The sequence below is a fragment of the Aspergillus sclerotioniger genome (genome assembly GCF_003184525.1).
Source record: "Aspergillus sclerotioniger CBS 115572 chromosome Unknown BO94scaffold_13, whole genome shotgun sequence".
NCBI classification, from domain to species: Eukaryota; Fungi; Ascomycota; class Eurotiomycetes; order Eurotiales; family Aspergillaceae; genus Aspergillus; species Aspergillus sclerotioniger.
Genome location: NW_020291003.1, coordinates 387209 through 405800, shown reverse-complemented (window position 1 = coordinate 405800; position 18592 = coordinate 387209). Strand labels below are relative to the sequence as shown.

At 39.2% G+C, this 18592-nt stretch overlaps 4 protein-coding genes across 4 annotated transcripts; 2 read left to right on the top strand and 2 right to left on the bottom strand.

Moving 5' to 3' along the window:
* Nucleotides 1–11628: 11628 nt before the first annotated feature.
* BO94DRAFT_59084 (uncharacterized protein) lies at nt 11629–13864 on the top strand. Its single transcript, XM_025616064.1, has 4 exons — nt 11629–11801; nt 11852–11906; nt 11961–13070; nt 13117–13864. The coding sequence occupies exons 1-4, from the start codon at nt 11732–11734 to the stop codon at nt 13754–13756; spliced, it is 1875 nt and encodes a 624-aa protein (XP_025467723.1). The 5' UTR covers nt 11629–11731; the 3' UTR covers nt 13757–13864.
* BO94DRAFT_556400 (sterol desaturase family protein) lies at nt 13839–14853 on the bottom strand (the record flags this gene model as incomplete). The annotated part of the gene is made up of 3 exons (XM_025613862.1): nt 13839–14011; nt 14059–14564; nt 14633–14853. 3 exons carry the CDS (start codon nt 14851–14853, stop codon nt 13839–13841), a joined length of 900 nt encoding a protein of 299 aa, XP_025467722.1.
* Nucleotides 14854–15377: 524 nt separating this feature from the next.
* On the top strand, nt 15378–16979 carry BO94DRAFT_534943 (CSN8/PSMD8/EIF3K family protein). The gene is made up of 2 exons (XM_025611661.1): nt 15378–15664; nt 15919–16979. The coding sequence occupies exons 1-2, from the start codon at nt 15495–15497 to the stop codon at nt 16505–16507; spliced, it is 759 nt and encodes a 252-aa protein (XP_025467721.1). The 5' UTR covers nt 15378–15494; the 3' UTR covers nt 16508–16979.
* On the bottom strand, nt 16956–18549 carry BO94DRAFT_516266 (small subunit rRNA maturation protein TSR4). The gene is made up of 2 exons (XM_025609955.1): nt 18324–18549; nt 16956–18259 (listed from the first exon to the last, which is right to left on the bottom strand). Exons 1-2 carry the CDS (start codon nt 18447–18449, stop codon nt 17093–17095), a joined length of 1293 nt encoding a protein of 430 aa, XP_025467720.1. The 5' UTR covers nt 18450–18549; the 3' UTR covers nt 16956–17092.
* Between the last annotated feature and the right edge of the window lie 43 nt (nt 18550–18592).

The following is an 18592-nucleotide window of genomic DNA, read 5'->3' as shown; positions in this document are numbered from 1 at the left end:
ACAAAGTTTTAGAAAATGATATCAGATACTTACCTCAGGAGAGAGGCACTGTAGATTTATGTTTCTTAAGAATAAGAAACCTTGAAAGAGGGAGAGTGGTGTTACAGACCCCTGCTAGCTGAATGAACTAATAAGATAGACACGTTAGGCAGAAGACCATATCTAGAAAGCAAGGACTCTTATTAAGTAAAATCCCAATCAGAGCAACCTACAAACCGGGACGGTTATACAACACGTGACCACGACAGACATGTCACCGACACACTATAACATGGCAGCGCTACAACAGGACATGGCAGTGCTATGACAGGACATGGCAGCGCTACGACAGGACATGGCAGTACTATGACATAACATATCAGCGACATGATATATCATAGCGATGCCATGACGAAGGATAGGATATAAGGACACTCTTTCATGTACTTAGCTAGTTCTGTTCTTCGTGCTCAATCTAATTATCTTTAAGTAACCATATGTTTTGGTAAAGCTTAGTGATAATACTCATCCGCACTTACTTACAGATAGCTGTGCAGCACTATCTGGCCTTACTTCTCTTCTTCTGTTCAGATCAAGTTATCTTTAGATAGTCAACAACCTGACTACCTTTGATTCAGTTCACAAGGTACGTATCGGAACGGGAGCTAAGCTAACAGGAACAGGGAGAAGCGATCCTAGGGTTTGACATATTATTATTGACTTTTATGATCCAAACTAATAATACAGACAATTATTAATCTTCTTATTAACTGGATAGTACTGTTAGCTTATCCGTAGTGGCTTATTATCTTAACTAATTATGATATATCCTGTTCTCTAATAATTAATTATATTAAATAATATATAACTTCTTATTATCTAGTATCTATATCATAGATTCCGTCTAAACCTTGTGCTGAATAGCGGTGATATTATAGACTTCTCTACCTTGATCTTGGTTTATAGCTCTCAATTGCTTCTAAGGCTGTTTCTGCCTTTAACTACAGTCTTTTAACTGGTGACCTGCTTTACCGCAGCTAAAGCATAAGCAGTCTCATTTATGCTATTCGAGTTCCTTCTTAGACACTCGAGTCTGTTAAGTCTGATACTGTGCTGCATCTAGCTTCATTAGTTTCAGTCTATAGGGATCTTCGTATCCCAAGCTTCTAGGTTATGCCGACCTTCTGTTATTAGCTTGGTAACCTGATTAGCTGTTTTATCAAGATATAGACCCACTGGTTTATCAACCTGTCAAACCCTAGGATCGCTTCTCCCTGTTCCTGTTAGCTTAGCTCCCGTTCCGATACGTACCTTGTGAACTGAATCAAAGGTAGTCAGGCTGTTGACTATCTAAAGATGACTTGATCTGAACAAGAGAAGAGAAGTAAGGCCAGATAGTGCCGCGCAGCTATCCGTAAGTAAGTACAGATAAGTGTTGTCACTAAGCTCTACCAAAACATAGGTTATTTAAAGACAGTGTTATTGAGCATGAAGAACAGAACTAGCTAAGTATATGAAAGAGTGTCCTTATATCCTATCCTTTGTTATAGTGTCGCCATGATATGTCATGTTGCCGATATATTATGTCATAATACTGTCATGTCTTGTTATAGTACTGCCATGTTATAGCGTGTCGGTGATATGTCTGTCGTGGTCACGTGTTGTGTAACTGTTCCAGTTTGTAGGTTGCTCTGATCAGGATTTTACTTGATAAGAGTCCTTGCCTTCTAGACGTGGCCTTCTGTCTAATATATCTATCTTACTAGTTTATTCAGCTAGCAGGGATCTGTAACACCACTCTTCCTCTTTCAAGGTTTCTTATTCTTAAGAAACATAAATCTGCAGTGCCTCTCTCCTGAGATAAATATTTAATATTATTTTTCTAAAACTTTATTCAGATTATTAATTATATTATTTAGTTCTTCTATTTGCAAGAAGAGCCTTTATTAATAGATTAAAAATAAAGGTTTTCTTGCAGTCTTTTCTTATAAGCACTATATTTATCTTTATAAGATTTATATTAAATCTGAAAATTCTGATTACTGTAATAAGTATATTAAAATAAACAGTATTTATTATAAAATACCTGATTCTTCCTTTTTTAATACTGAATAGAAGTATTTGGTCAAGGCTCAAAATTCTATTAAAGAAGAGAAAGAAGTTATCCTGGTAAAACTTCTTTAATTATAAAAACAAAAATAATTGTTATAAAAATAAGCTGGTGATTTTATAGCTTATAATATAAAGAAAATTGAAGAGCTGAAAGAGCTTAAGAAATAAGAATAAAAAAAATATAAAATGTAAGTAAGACTATATAATCAATAAACTGTAATATCTGAGACTGAGACTAATATTATTATAAATAATATTAAACTAGTCACTATATTTAAGCTTGATCTTAGTTTATTTTAACTTGTTGGCTCTCCTTCTTTCTAGACAAACTTTAACTTATTTATTAATAATACTATTCTATAAGCTAGTAACAGCCTGTTAAGTTCTTAATAAGTTTTTATATATTTTTTAAGATATTATATTCTATCTATTTTATTAGATACTGTGATTTACTGCTAATCTTCTTATAGTCTAAGATCTTTTTAACTTTATATTTTTTCTCTGTGTTATTATCAATCTCTATATTTTCTGTGATTCTAGTACTCTTTAATACAGGTTCTAATAATAAGATATAAAATACTAGATAAATTTTGTTTATTAATTTTAGCAATCTTAACTTGTAGTTAACTAGTCTCTTCTTATCTTTGATAATAAATAGTTCTAGCTTGTAATGATCAAGTTTCTGATTTAATCATTTTATCTTAATATTTCTACAGAGTAGAAATATCTTCTTTTTTTTTTAAAGTCAGATTTTCTTTTATATTTATAATTGTAGTATATCTTGTTATATAAGTTCATGAACTTAATATCTTAGAATAATTATAAATATATGTTTTCTGTAAATATAATAATATTCTCAGCTATATTAATAATTTATTATCTTTTTAATAATGTTTTCAGAAACCTCAGGTAATATCTATAATTAGTATAGAATAGTGATACTCTAATAATTAAGTGACTGGTATTGTTGTATAAGAACTATATTATTAGTAATAGATTTGTCTAATTATTCTGTTAGTAGTTTATATAGTATCTTAAATATTGCTTAATTATTTGATTAATTCTTTTTATTTGTCTATTTATCTGCGGGTGGTAAGTCGTTATTATTTATTCTTTTATTCTTATAAGATTTGCAAGTAATCTTCAGAACTTTAAGATAAATAACTTATCTTAATCTAATATAATATACTTTAGTATTTTATAATATATAATGATGTTTTCTAAAAATAATTCTATTATTTATATTACTATTATTATTATCTTACTTAGTATAAGATAGATGTATTTAGTAAGATGATTAATAATAACTGTAATAGTGTTAAACTTCTTTAATTCTAATAATAGATTAATAAAATTAATTATTATTTATTTTTATAATTATTATAGCGCCTTCTGTACTTATATTTATCTGTAGGGTTAGTATCTTATAGGCTTGTTTTTAATATAAGTCTTATATTATTTAATATAATCATATATTTTTTGTCTGAGATTCAGAATGTAATAATTCCTTATAATTAATTTAATTATCTTTTTAATTTCTAGATAATCCTTGAATAGTTTATCATAATATCTAGTCATAATCTTTATTCTTATTGCGGTCGGTATAAAGATTAATCTATAAAAATATATTAATCTATCTTTATTAATAATGATCTTGTCTGGTAAGTTCTTACTTATTTTCTAAAATATTTTATTATTTTTCATGTCTTTAACTAATTACTTAATTAGATTACTGTTTATTTTTAATATTGCTGCTAGATTGGTCTTGTTATAACTGATCAATCTATCCGTATTTCGCTTCAGGATGGCTGGTTTAATAGCTTTTCTACTTAGTTTATAGTCTGGTCTGCGGCTCAGCATATCTATATATCTATTCTCTACTTTCTTGCAGTATATAATTCTGAAGTTATATTATGATAGAATCTCAGCCTATCATGCCTGTTTTTTAGTCAACTCTTTAATTATTGTGAAGTAGGTTAAGTTCTTATGGTCTGTCTTTATAATAATAATGTGCTTTGCTTCTTTAAAGTAGATTCTCTACTACTTGAATATTATTACTATAACTAGTAATTTCTTATTATAAATATTATAGTTAAGTTTCGCTTGAACTAACTTTCTTGAGTGAAATATAATTAATCTTGACTTTTTATCTTCTTCGGGTTGCGTCATACGCATACTAATAATATAGTCTAATATATTGGTTTTAATGGTTGTTTCCCTTTTTAGGTCGTGCTGTACAAGTACTGGTGATGTAGTGAGTTGCTGCTTGATATCTTTAAACGTGCTTTACTGTAGTTTTTCTTACTAGTATTTCTTTAACTTTTTTATAAGCTTGAAAAGTGGTATTATGTGGATAGTATATCTGTCTATAAATTATTAATAGTAGTTAACTAATCTGATAAACTGCTGTAGTTCTTTTAGATTTCTAGATTAAGGCTAATCCTGTATGGCTTGTATTTTGACTTACTCAGTATGAATTCTCTCTGTAGATATCCAATGTCTTAAGAACTCTGTTTTCTGTATATAGAATTTATACTTCTTCAGCTTATATTATAACTAATATAAGTGTAGTTTGTATAGAACTAGTCTTATATATCTTATATATTTTTTCTTAGTCTTTGAAAAGATTAATATATTGTCTAAATAAGCGATTATAAACCTATCAAGATATTTTCTAAGAATCTTGTTAATATATTATTAAAATGATGCTAGTACGTTGATAAGCCTAAATAATATAATCAAGTATTTAAAGTATCTATACTTTATTCTGAATACAGTTTTTTATTCTTTATCTTTCGTGATATGTATACAGTAATATATATTTATAATATTAAGTTTAATAAATTACTTTATTTCTTATATTTTGTCTTAGATTTCTAAAATTAAAGATAATGAGTATTGATTCTTGATTATAATAACATTTAGTGGCTAATAATCTATATATAGCTGTAAACTATTATTCTTTTTCAGTATAAATAAGACTCTATATTCTGCTAGTGATTTTAAAGGCCTGATATTATCTTTAGCTAGCTGGTTATTAATATATTCTTATAATGTCTACAATTTTTTTTTAGATATTAAATAAATCTTTTTATATACTAGTAACTTTTTTTTCTTTATAAAAATAATATGATCATGCTTTCTATATTAAGATAATTTAGGTTGTTCTAGCTGCTTAAATAAGTCCTTAAATCTCTTATATTGTGATAGAATCTATACATTATTCTTGACTATAGCTAGAAGTTTCTATAAATCTTCTAGTCTCTGGACAGTTATCTTGATTTCTGTATTAAAACTGTTAATACTATACTTGTAATATTCTTTTATTATTGTTAATATTTATTCTAATAATTTCATGAATTAATTTCTCTATAATAGCTTGATTACTGTTATTACTTGTATAACTATACTTAAAGTGTTATTTTTCTCTAAGTTATCTCTAATACCTGGCGTGTTAGGCTTTTATAATGATCTTAACCTTCCCTTACTAGATTGCTTAGTTCTTGTTTTAGCTCTATACTGAGTAGCAGGCTGTATGGATCTAGATCCCATATTTAGTTCTTGCTAGTATTGTCTTGGATAATCATAATTTGTAAATTAGAGACTCTCAGTCTTTTAATTAATCTGCGAGTTATGATTTCTGAGTTATAGAATCTCTAACATAATATTATACTGTTTTAAAGATATTATATTAAAGTTTATATACTTATAATGATTCTTTACAATTATAAATACTGGTCCTGATTTAACTATTAATATAAGAGTTTCCAAATTCTCTCTATTTAGTTCTGTAATTGGTTCGGGTTTTTCTTTCTATTATCTGGATATCTTAAGCTGTTATATAAATCCAGGGTATATAAAGTTTCTAGTTACTCTAGAGTCTATCAGTACTTAAGCTAGTTAATCTAATACAATTACTTAGATCTTTAGATATAGCCCTGACTCTGTGACTACTAACTACTATTCTGGTTAGTTAGGTTTTAACTACTGTGGGTATCTTCTTAGAAATCTTGAGTCTTTTATCTTTATCATGTAATATATTATATACTGATTATTAAAACATGCTAGTTAATATATTAATTTATAATAAGAATATCTCTGATATTCTTTACATACATAATCAAAGATATTATATAAATAATGACTTATCTTAGTTCTAACCACTTTCAGTATCTTAGATTAGTAGTTAGTGATGTACTTCTAATCATGATATATTAAACATGTATTTGTATAATATATAAGCCAAGAAAGTTTATCATATTTTTAATAATCTCTGCTTTCTTTAAAATGAATATATAGATATGGTTTATTATATCAAGACTCTATTTTTATAATATTTATCTTCTGATTAATTTTTAATAACTAGTAATAATAGTCTGTATTATCTTATCTACATATTAAACAAACTTTCAGATGATAAAGACATCTTTATAGATATTACTTCCAAGTCTTATTTTATGATTTTCAATATTTTAAATCTTAATATAGGTAATATTATATAATTATCTTAAGCTTTAGATAGAATTATACTAGATTCTCCAAGATCTTCTTTAAAATGCGGTCTAATTAATAAGTAATATTTTCTTAATTATTTTTTTAATTTTTCTTATCCTTATCTTGCTGCGATGGACAGAGTTTACTAAATTCTAATAAAGGTTTTTTAAGGATATTGGATATCTTGTTAAGTCTTTTCTTACTGGGTTCAAGGCTTTTAAGCAGTATACTGTATTCTTTATCTAACAGTTTATCTTTATTTTAAACTATACTGAGATAGTTGTTTCTTGAAACTAGCTTATAATTATTATTATTAATTTCTATAGTCCAAACTAATAGTACAGATAATTATTGATTCTCTTGTTAACTAGGTAGTACTGTTAACTTATCCAGGATGGTTTATTATCTTAACTAATCACGGTATATCCTGTTCTCTGATAGCTGATCATGCTGAATAGTATGTAACTTCTTATTACTTAATGTCTGCGTTGCAGATTCCGTCTAAACCTCATGCTGAATAGTGATGATATCATAGACTCCTCTGCCTTGATCTTGATTTGTAGCTCTCAATTACTTCTGAGGCTGTTTCTAACTACAGTCCTTTAACTAGTGACCTGCTTTGCCGCAGCTAAAGCACAAGCAGTCTCGTTTACGCTGTTCGAGTTCCTCCTTGAACACTTGAGTCTCTTGAGTCTGATGCTGTGCTGCATCCAGCTTCATGAGCTTCAGCCTGTAAGGATCTTCGTATCCCAAGCTCCTAGGTTGTGCCGACCTTCTGTTATTGGCTTGATAACCTGGCTGGTTATTATATTAAGATATAGACCTGCTGGTCTACCAACCCTCTCATTATTTTATATTAAAGTTATACAGCTTATTATTGATCTTTACTACTGTTTTAATCATCTTGGCCAAGGTATCCAGTTATTCTTACTAAATGATCTTTTCTTGAATCTTTATCTTAAGTCTTTTCTTGAATTGTGAGATGTAAGTGTTATCATTTTAGTCTAGATAATTAATAACTTACTAAAACTCTGAAATATATATAAATATTAATCCTGTTTACTTAAATTATTATAACTTTTATTTAATATTCTATACTATATTAATATCTCTAAATATCTATTTAAGATATTGTTTAAATCTGGTATAACTGGTAAAAAATTATTTTATATTATTATTCTAGTTATTTACTGACTTTTCTTGTCACTCGTGGATGTATGGTTTAAATTAATTAAATACTGCTTTGGTAAGATAAGTAGATGTAAAAAAGATCTTATTCTTCTCATTCTTGAGCTTTTTCTTGTTTATGTTAAGATATAAGTCTAACTGGATTAAGAAAGCTCTGAGCTTCACTTGTTTACTGTTAAATAACTCGGATAGTCAGATCTTGATAGATTTGACTGACAAGTAATCTTCAAGTAGCTGGTTCTTTTGTTTTAAGACCGTGATGCTTTCTTATAGCTGACTAACCATGTCTATTAGTTCCTTGGTCGTTGGGCCCTGCTGCTGAGGCGTATGCAATGTGTTCAATGTAATTAATATAATGACTAGTTATTACTGAATAACACTCGTACTGACTGGTGCTCAATGTGTCAAATCCTAGGATTACTTCTCCCTGTTCCTGTTAGCTTAGCTCCTGTTCCGATACATATCTTGTGAACTGAATCAAAGATAGTCAGGCTGTTGACTATCTAAAGATGACTTGATCTGAACAAGAGAAGAGAAGTAAGGCTAGATAGTGCTGCGTAGCTATCTGTAAGTAAGTGCGGACGAGTGTTGTCGCTAAGCTCTACCAAAACATAGGTTACTTAAAGACAGTGTTATTGAGCATGAAGAATAGAACTAGCTAAGTACATGAAAGAGTGTCCTTATATCCTATCCTTTGTTATAGCGTCGCCATGATATGTCATGTCGCTGATATGTTATGTCGTAGTGCTGCCATGTCTTGTTGTAGCGCTGCCATGTTATAGCGTGTCAGTGACATGTCCGTCGTGGTCACGTGTTGTGTAACCGTTCCGGTTTGTAGGTTGCTCTGATCGGGATTCTACTTGATAAGAGTCCTTGCCTTCCGGACGTGGCCTTCTGCCTAACGTATCCGCCTTACTAGTTCGTTCAGCTAGCAGGGGTCTGTAACACCTCTTATTATTTTATGTTAAAATCATATAACTTATTATCAATCTTGACTACTGCTTCAATCATCTTGATCAATATATTTAGTCATTCTTGCTAAATAATCTTTTCTTGGATCTCTATCTTGAGTCCTTCTTCAAATCGTGTAATATAGACATCATCATCCCAGTCCAGATAACTAATGACTTGCTGAAACTCTGAAGCATATATAAATACTAATCCAGTCTGTTTAAGTTACTATAACTTTCACTCAGCATTCCATGCTGTATCAATATCTCTGAATATCTGTTCAAGACACTACTTGAATCTAGTATAACTGGTAAAAAGTTGCTTTATATTATTATTCTAATTACTTACTGACTTCTCTTGTCGCTCGCGGATATATAGTTCAAACCAATCAAATACTGCTCTAGTTAGATAAGTAGACGTGAAAAAGATCTTGTCCTTCTCATTCTTGAGTTTTTTCTTATTCATGTTGAGATACAGATCTAACTGGGTCAAGAAAGCTCTGAGCCTTGCTTGTTTGCTGTCAAATGGCTCAGATAGTCGGACCTTAACAGATTTGACTGCTAAGCAACCTTCAAGTAGCTGGTTCTGTTGTTTTAAGACAGTGACACTTTCTTACAACTAATTAACCATATCTATTAGTTCCTTGGTTATCGGGCCCTGCTGTGGCGCACGCGATGTGTTCGATGTAGTCAACATGATGACTGGTTATCACTGGATAACACTCGTACTGACTGGTGCTCAATATATCAAACCCTAGGATCGCTTCTCCCTGTTCCTGTTAGCTTAGCTCCCGTTCCAATGCGTACCTGTGAACTGAATCAAGATAGTCAGGTCGATGATTATCTAAAGGTGACTTGATCTAAACAAGAGAAGAGAAGTAAGGCCAAATAATGCCGCACAGCTATCCGTAAGTAAGTGCGGACGAGTATTATTGCTAAGCTTTATTAAAATATATGGTTACTTAAAGATAATTAGATTGAGCATGAAGAACAGAACTAGCTAAATATATAAAAGAATGTCCTTATATCCTATCCTTTGTCATGGCATCGCCATGATATGTCATGTCGCCGATATGTTATGTCGTAGTGCTGCCATGCCCTGTCATAGCGCTGCCATGTCCTGTCGTAGCGCTGCCATGTTATAGCGTGTCGGTGACATGTCCGTCGTGGTCACGTGTTATGTAACCGTCCTGGTTTGTAGGTTACTCAGATCAGGATTCTACTTGATAAGAGTCCTCGCCTTCCGGACGTAGCCTTCTGCCTAACGAGTCCGCCTTACTAGTTCGTTCAGCTAGCAGGGGTCCGTAACATATCTCTGAATATTTATTCAAGATATTGCTTAAATCTGATATAACTAATAAAGATTTACTTTATATTATTATTTTAATTCTTTATTAACTTTTCTTAATACTTGTAGATATATAGTTTAAACTAATTAAATACTGCTCTAGTCAGGTAAGTAAATATAAAAAGAATCTTATTAATCTTATTTCTAAGCTATTCTTTATTCATACTAAGATATGAGTCTAACTGGGTTAAGAAAGCCCTGAGCTTCATTCAATTACTGTTAAATAATTCTGATAGTCAGACTTTAATAGATTTAACTGTTAAGCAATCTTTAAGTAACTGATTTTATTGTTTTAAGACAGTGATACTTTCTTGCAACTAACTAACCATACCCATTAATTCTTGCATTGTCGGGCCCTGCTACTGTGGGATATGCGATGAGTTTGATATAGTTAATATAATAAATAATTATTACTAGGTAATACTTATACTGATGGTGCTCAATGTGTCAAACCCTAGGATCGCTTTTCCCTGTTCCTGTTAGCTTAGCTTCCGTTCCAATACATATCTTCAAACTGAATCAAGGTAAGTCAGATTGATGACTATCTAGGATGACTGGTCCTAGATAAGAGAAGAGAAGTAAGGCCAGATAATGCCGTGCAGCTATCCGTAAGTAAGTGCAGACAAGTGTTATCATTAAGCTTTACCAAAACATATGGTTACTTAAAGACAGTGTTATTAAGCACAAAAAACAGAACTAGCTACATACAGGAAGAAGTGTTCTTATATATCCTATTCTCCATATACCATTCTATATACCATCGGGTCTGCCGTATCCCCATGTGGTAATCATAGACCATGATGGTATGCTGTATACCATATACTTATTTATATACCATGTTCACGTGACGTGTGACACATGACAGCTCAACTCGGGGTTCTACCTGATAAGAGTTGTCTTCTTTCCGGGCGCAGCCTTCTGCCTGACGTAACCGCCTCACTAGTCGCTTTAGCTAGCAGGGGTCTGTAACAGACCTCTCAATTAAAGAAGGGCATGCTCTCGTACAAAGCAGGAATCAGGTAGAAGAGGTTATACAGACCAGGCCTGTTATACAAGAACCAGATGCACCAGATACATTGTAACCTCGCGTACGGGCGCCCCCGCGATGTAGTGATTGCTATGTTATTGGGCATAGAAGGTTCCAGTGTCTAAATCGTGATCGTATTTAGTTTTTATCTAGAAATGCATGTTTTGGTGGCTTTAGATCGCTTTTAAATTTCAACCATGGTAAGAGGTGATCCGCTCGCTTGCGTGATCCGCTCGCTTACCGATTACGTTACTTACTTTACCTTTAATAAGCGTGGAAATATACTATATTATATTTAAATATAATTATAAGAATTTAATTTTTAAGATTATACAGATCTATAATTTTATTACTTATAAAAAGATTATCTTTATATAATAGAGCTTATCCGGTATTAAAAATTCCTATTAAATTTTTAATACTGAATAAGGTTTTCATTCAGTATCAAGAATTTAATAGCTAATACTGAATAAGGTTTTCATGCGATGAAGCTTATCCGGTGTCAGGAATTCTCTAACACCCTTGCACTAATTTCTGACCCCCTCGCAACTGGGACCCTAGTCAACTCGAGTCGAAGGATCCTCGTCATCCTTCCATCTTCGCCCATCAGAGCGACAGCATGGCCACAGCATCATGTTTCAGTGCTCGCAGTGCAACAAGTCCTATCAGCGAAAGAGTCATTTACTCCGACATGAGGTGACACGTCAGGATTCTGAGCGCACCCCTAAGGGGTACTAGGCTGACAGCCGACAGATACCGGTGCCTCCTATTCAAGCTGCCCCTTTTGCAACAAAACCTTCTTGAAAAAGTAGGCGGCAACCAGCCAGTCATGAGGAGTGTGGGATCACTGACATACGTACAGAGAGGTTGCACGAAGACATAGTAAAACATGTGCCAGAAAGCACAATCAGCCTCCTCCAGCAGCAGCTAAACCTGGGCGGAAAAAGCAGTCCTGTGATGAATGCTTCTCTGCAAAAGCCGCCTGTGACAGAGTCTCCCCATGCTCTCGTTGCCAGTCTCTCGGGAAGCAGTGTTCCTTTGGGGATCGATCGACCCCTTCCACAGAGACCTGCTCACCGGGCTCACCCTCTACGTCTCTGTCACAGACGCAAAGGGCAGAAGAGCCGTTCTCCTTCCTTGCACACTTCTCCGATCCTTCAGTCAAACAAGACAAGCTCGCAATTGCAGAGACAGCAAAACGTTCTACGAGGAGAAGTCTTGACCCGCTATACTTCCAAGACGAGCCACTCCTGCCTATCGACTCCAACTATATGCCAGGCTTTTCAGTCGCTGACCTGTTCCTCCAGTCTCTTCCCATACCGAGTGGACCTCTGTCTATGGAGTTTCTACCTGAAAGTGCATTCTCCTCTAGAATCTCCGATAAACTCAGCCACATCATGATCAATTTGGTCGAAACGTCAAACTCCATGGATCTAGCTAACGCGAGCCAGCAGACGCTGGATGTGGCGGGCCTGGCCTCGCTATTCACAACTTCCAACCTTTCCGTCTTCATCTCAGCATTTTTCCAGTCCCTCCATTGGCATCTTCCGATTGTACACTTTCCGACATTCGATCCCGGAAAAGTTTCGAATCCACTTCTTCTAGCAATATTTTTGTCCGGAGCAACGTACGCTACGTCGCACGACGGCCCAATCCTTGCCAGCGGGATACTTGACGTAGCTGAAGAGTACATCTTTCGTCAGCTAGCCAATTTATCGACAACACCCTATCCCAATGGTCCTCCAAATTTGGTACCCTCGTTGGAAATAATCCAAGGAGCTCTGATAATCGAGATGCTTCAGTTTGGACAAGGTGAAACGGGCACTAGGCGACGCATTCGTATAATTAGACACCCTTGTGTCATCTCTACAATACGGTCCTTGGGGATCTTTCAATCTAAGAGGATCGTGAATCCCGACATATGTGACGACGAAACCTGGAAAGCAGCAATAGCAGAGGAAGTTCGTATCAGGTATGTCCCTGTCTGATAAGTAAGATGAACACCTCTCACAAGTCAGAATCGCCTGTTGGGCTTTCCTCGCGGACGGATTCCTCACAGTTTGTTTCAATAACCACCCTATACTGTCAATTTTCGAGATGGACTGCGATTTTCCCTTGGGGTCCGCACATTTCGAAGCCGAGAATGCTTCCACTTTCAATGAGATCGCCTCTTCGACGGAGCGTTCGCTTCCTTCTTTGAGGGAATTCGTCACGCGCTTGCTCAATGAGAACGCCTCTGAAGACTTGATTCAATGGAGTCGCTCACTAGTAGGCGAGCATCTGTTGATTCTGATGTACGGTATGTGTAGCCTTTCAACTTCGTCAATGATTATCGAGCTAAGCATAATAGCAATGCACTCTCTTGCTTTTCAAGCACGGACGGGCTTGTTTGGATGGGTATCCACGAACCCGATCAAACGTGCCACCGAGAATTGGCGAAGCATCTGGGATTCCATCTCCAGTGTTGTGGAGAAGGAGAGAGTACAGCACTTGGGGTATCCCAAACATGCCGAAGAACTCTGGTGGCTCCTGACTGCTACGCTTGACCGCGCCAGTGGGCGCGGTTTGAACTTTCGGTATCTGGAGAACGCTGCAACTGATGATCTGGAGAACTTGAACGACTTCATCCGGAATATTGACGCCCCTGGGAGGCTATAATTAGATATGTCATGTCTAATGATATGTACAGTTATGGGATAAAATTCCTCATGATATCTTACAATTGGCCTCGAAAGCCGTCCTACTGGTTCTTGACCATTTTGAGCTCATCCCCGCGGGCTTTTCGATAAGTTCCCCCCACGCGATCCCAGAATGTTGTGAACTGCCCGTAATTATAGTTGAAGAACAGATGATGCACGGTGTGGCATTCGGGGCCATTAATAATGGCGGAATGAGAAAGGCAGTCCGCGTCGTCTATCTGCGATTAGGACAAGTCTATGCAACAGGGGGGGATAACTTACGAATCAGAACCGTCCACAGTGTCACGATGATGAACAGCCCTATATACGCACCCTTCTGCAACGGAAACAGCAACGGGAATACGTGGTACGGGACGCTCTGGGCCCATCCATCAACCGGATTAAAGGCAAAACTCGCAAAGGGTGACGGCACCAGCCACTTATGATGCCTCTTGTGCAACCAGCGATATACCAATGGGTGATGCTCATATCGATGAATCCAGTAGATTCCCGTATCCGTGAACGCCAGGAAGAATAGATACTGGAGCCAGTTGTACGCAGGAAAGGGAGCTTCGCTGGGGAGATCGTACAGCTTAGACCAGCCCCGGACCTCGGCCAGGAAGAAGGGAACTGTGAGGATAGACATGATCGGGATGGAGAAGAGGGCTTGCTCTATTTCCAGACGGATTTGGTTCTTTAGGAACTTGGGGTGTTTGAGGAGGGACTTGTCCCACCATGTGTGGTAGAAAACAGTGCTGCCGATGAAGTATATGGCCATGGCGAAAGCCCTATCAAATAGCAGGGTTGTTGTCAGCTGGGTGGGCCGACTGAACTCGAATGGTTTCGTACGACCTACCATCCGATGAAAAATAGGGTCGTTGCTTGTCTTGGAAGGTGATCTCGCTTCCAACTGCTAGCATCCGCCCATTGAGAAGGTTGGAGCGGATAGTAACGACCGACATGTTGGTTGAGGAGGACTGGAATATCAAACTCGGAGGTACTATTCCCGCCTGGCAGGACCGAGGCATATACTCGATCGAAGACAAAGGTGTCGGCGATATCGAGCACGACATCCATCGTGGAAATGTATACCAGGGATCGTTAGGGTAACGTTGATGTTGTGACTGTCGGCTTGGAGGAAAGAAGAGATTATTTTATTATGCATGTCAATTATCGACACTAACGCCACAGGATCGGTAGCCTTGCCATCTTCTTATATACGGGGAATCCCTACTGCGGGCTATCCCTACCACGGGCCAAACCCACCGGGGGAATCCCTACACGGCCTTTCCCTACATGGCCGGAGTGATACGACCCCGGGAGTTGGGCATCCCTTTCGCTCAGGGGCTGAACTGTGCTTTCCTTCCATCATATGACAAGACGATCACCCCATATTGTCTATCTACTAGAGTCTGGACACCCCCCAACACCGTGACTGTCTACCGGGGATGGATTAACAGCATGAATGGAACACAATGACTGAATGATGTGCTGCCTCAGGCGTGCCGGACAAACTAGCCGAGTTGGGGGGATCCGATGGCCGGCAGCCGCACAGCGACACAATCGAAAAATCCCACCAAAAGCCGGCCGGCCAAGTGACAATCCGCTCGACTCCATTCCGCTGCTCTTCCTTTCCCCTCCCTTCCTCTCCTCCTCCTCCTCCTCCACTCTCGCTTCCCCCTCTTCCCCGACTCCTCAATCATCCCTCCTCCGTCAAAATGGGTGTCACCTTCGACAAGTGCGAGACCCGCCCGGCCAACATCGATGTCATCCTGAACGGCCTGGACCGCTACAACCCCGAGACCACCACTGTCTTCCAGGATTATGTCGCCCAGCAGTGTGAGGACCGCACCTTCGACTGCTACGCCAACCTGGCCCTGCTGAAACTGTGAGTGCTTGCGCCTCTTCCTCCAGCCCAGATTATATCAGTCGAAAAGAAAGAGCTCCGACGCGGGGAACCGATTTGGTTTTATATGATGAAGAATTCTTATCATTATCACGTTTCCTATTACCTGACACCCTAATATTGGGGGATGTCGAGTCTTATAATTCTCCTGAAAATAAAGCCATCCATGCAATCTTCTAGCCATTGCACATGCCTCTCATCTGACAATGTGCTAACCCCCTCACGCCTCCTACCAGCTACCAGTTCAACCCCCACCTCCTCCAGCCCGAGGTCGTCACCAACATCCTCGTCAAGGCCCTGACCGTCTTCCCTTCTCCCGCCTTCTCCCTTTGCCTTGCTCTGCTCCCCGCGCACACCCAGCCCTTCCAGTCCTCTGACGCCGAAGCCCAAGCCGCCGCCCAGACCTCTGACTTCGTCGAGTCCATCCAGAAGCTCGCGCGCCTCTCCACCCTTCTCGAGTCCGCCCAGTACACCCAGTTCTGGTCCACCCTGAACTCGGACGACCTGTACGCCGACCTGGTTGCTGACGTTGCCGGATTTGAGGAGCTCGTGCGCATCCGCATTGCCGTCGAGGTTGGCAAGACCTTCCGTGAGATCCCCGCCGAGGTTCTGGAGCAGTGGCTCGACCTGCGCAGCCGTGAGGCTCTCGAGAAGTTCGTCGCCGAGGTCTGCAGCTGGGAGGTTGAGAAGGCTGGTCCCAACGGCACCGTCATCAAGGTGCCCACCAACAAAGAGAACGAGGCCCGCAGCGAGGTCAAGAGCGAGCGTGTCGACGCCGAGATGTTCGGCCGTGTCATCCGCCGGGGATTCGAGCAGGCCGCATGAGCGAGATAGAAATATCCGCCCATCGCACCAGCCTTTCTCGTCTTTGATTCCCTTTTCTATTCTTGCTAATATTTTGCCTCGAACGATCAACTCTGGGGGGTTCCAAAAACCACCCAGACTTCGGTATCGGTTTGTTGGAAGAAGAGATCGACCGCTAAAAGCAAAACGGGACGAAGTATGATCGTTCCGCTTCGAAAACACTTCGGAGTCCAAAAAAAGATGATGATGACGGGGGATAGACCAGCATGGGGAGGGTTGGGAAGTCCGGACCTGGCGCAATTGGCGTTTTGAGTTTTGCTTCTGCATGACTAGGTTGTTTTTATCATCATCATCTTCCTTTCCTTCTCCATTATCCTCACCTTATTTCTCTCCACGTGAAAATAACGCAATTTCACCCATGATATCCATATGTTCGTATACACGCAAAATCAGTGCCACCACCAAGCAAACCAACTTGATGATCATGACCAGGTAAAGATAAAAATAGGATAGACTTTTGATTCGAAAAGCTCAACGCATGTCTATGTATATGTATATGGTCATCAACATCAAATCAACATTATGGTAAAGCGTAAACCATCGTATCTATTTTGTGGGTTCCTCCCACTGCACACCGGCCCATTCCTCACGGTATCCGACCACGCCCACTTCCTTGGGACCGCAGTCCTTGCTGCAGACACCCAGGATGATGGTGCCCCATTCCATACCGGCATCATCCTTGGAGCCGAGACCGACGCCGTCTCTTCCGTCCTCAAGCACGCTGATCGCGTGTGGCACGAGTTGGAATTCAAACACACGCTCGCTACCGCAATACTCGCACCGGGGAATACGGTTCGCAGCAGCAACGGTCGTCACCCGAGCACCAGGGTTAGGGCCCTTCGGGTCATGGAAACGCTTTCCAATAGCGTCAGTGTGGGAGTAGAGCAGCGGAGTTCCACGGAATTCATATCGCAGGACCTGCTCCGGGTTGTGGCCTAGTCGGGTTGAGAAGCGGATGAATGCCTTGTCCAGCTCAGACTCAAAGGCATCCTTCAACTCCACGGAGCCACCAGCACCTTCCTCCTCAGTGTTATCAATTGTGACATTGGCGGGGATCGTGGGCGTAGATGGCCGCGACATGGCCTCGTACTCGGCATCCAGATAGAATTGTGTATAGGGTGCTGGGAACTCGGACTGCGAGGGCCAGGGAGCACTCGGGCCGGAGTCTTCGGGGGCCTGGGTTGTCGGGGGTGGGGAGGAAACTCGGACCTTGTCGGCGAAGGTTTCGGAGAGTGTATTTGTCGACGGAGGTGTCGCCTTTGCGGGTTTGGCGGGTTGCGATGAAAGGCCCGGGGAGGGAGCCGGGGCAGCGAATGGGTTGCTGGGGAGTGCGGAGGAGGTACCGGACGAGAAAGGGTTCGCGCTGGCGGAGATACTGCCTGTGAGAGAGGCAGAACCGAACAGACTAGCTCCAAGATCCTGCTTGGGAACCGGAGGGTCGGCCTTCTTCTCCTCCATGGGTTCTGGCTTCTCCTCCTTCTGCCGAGGCGGCTGCTCGATCTTCAGCTTTCGGGTAGCGCGCAGACCCCGGATACTGCCTAGCTTGCGATTGCAGGCCTTTCTGGGGCAGGAGAAGATATAGAGTCGCCGTTCATCATGGGGAAAGTCATTGGGGAGGTCTCCGTGGAGTTCGAGGAGGAGGAGCATGGGTTGGTTGCAGACTTTGCATTTGGCAAAGTCGCCGGGAGGCGGGGTAGCATCGTCGAGCCAGGTCTGAGGGTAAAATAGTGAGTGCAAGTTTGGATTGTAAAAATTGGTGGTTGAAAATCGCACGTACAGGCCAGCCTCCCAGATGGCTGATGGTATCCTCTACAATCTCGTCTGCTGCGTAGCCAAGCAGCACGCTGGTCTCAGTAAAGTCCTCGTCTTCGGAGCCGGAGGAGTCGCTGTCATAGGGATCCATGGTGATGACACTGGTTTTTGACTAGGTGGAACGAGGCAAATCACGGCGAGGGTTTAAAACCACCTGGGAGAAGAGTTCTTTGCGCAGCAACAGCGGGGAATCCTGCGATGGAGGGGAAAGCGAGCGGAAAAAAAGATGGATGC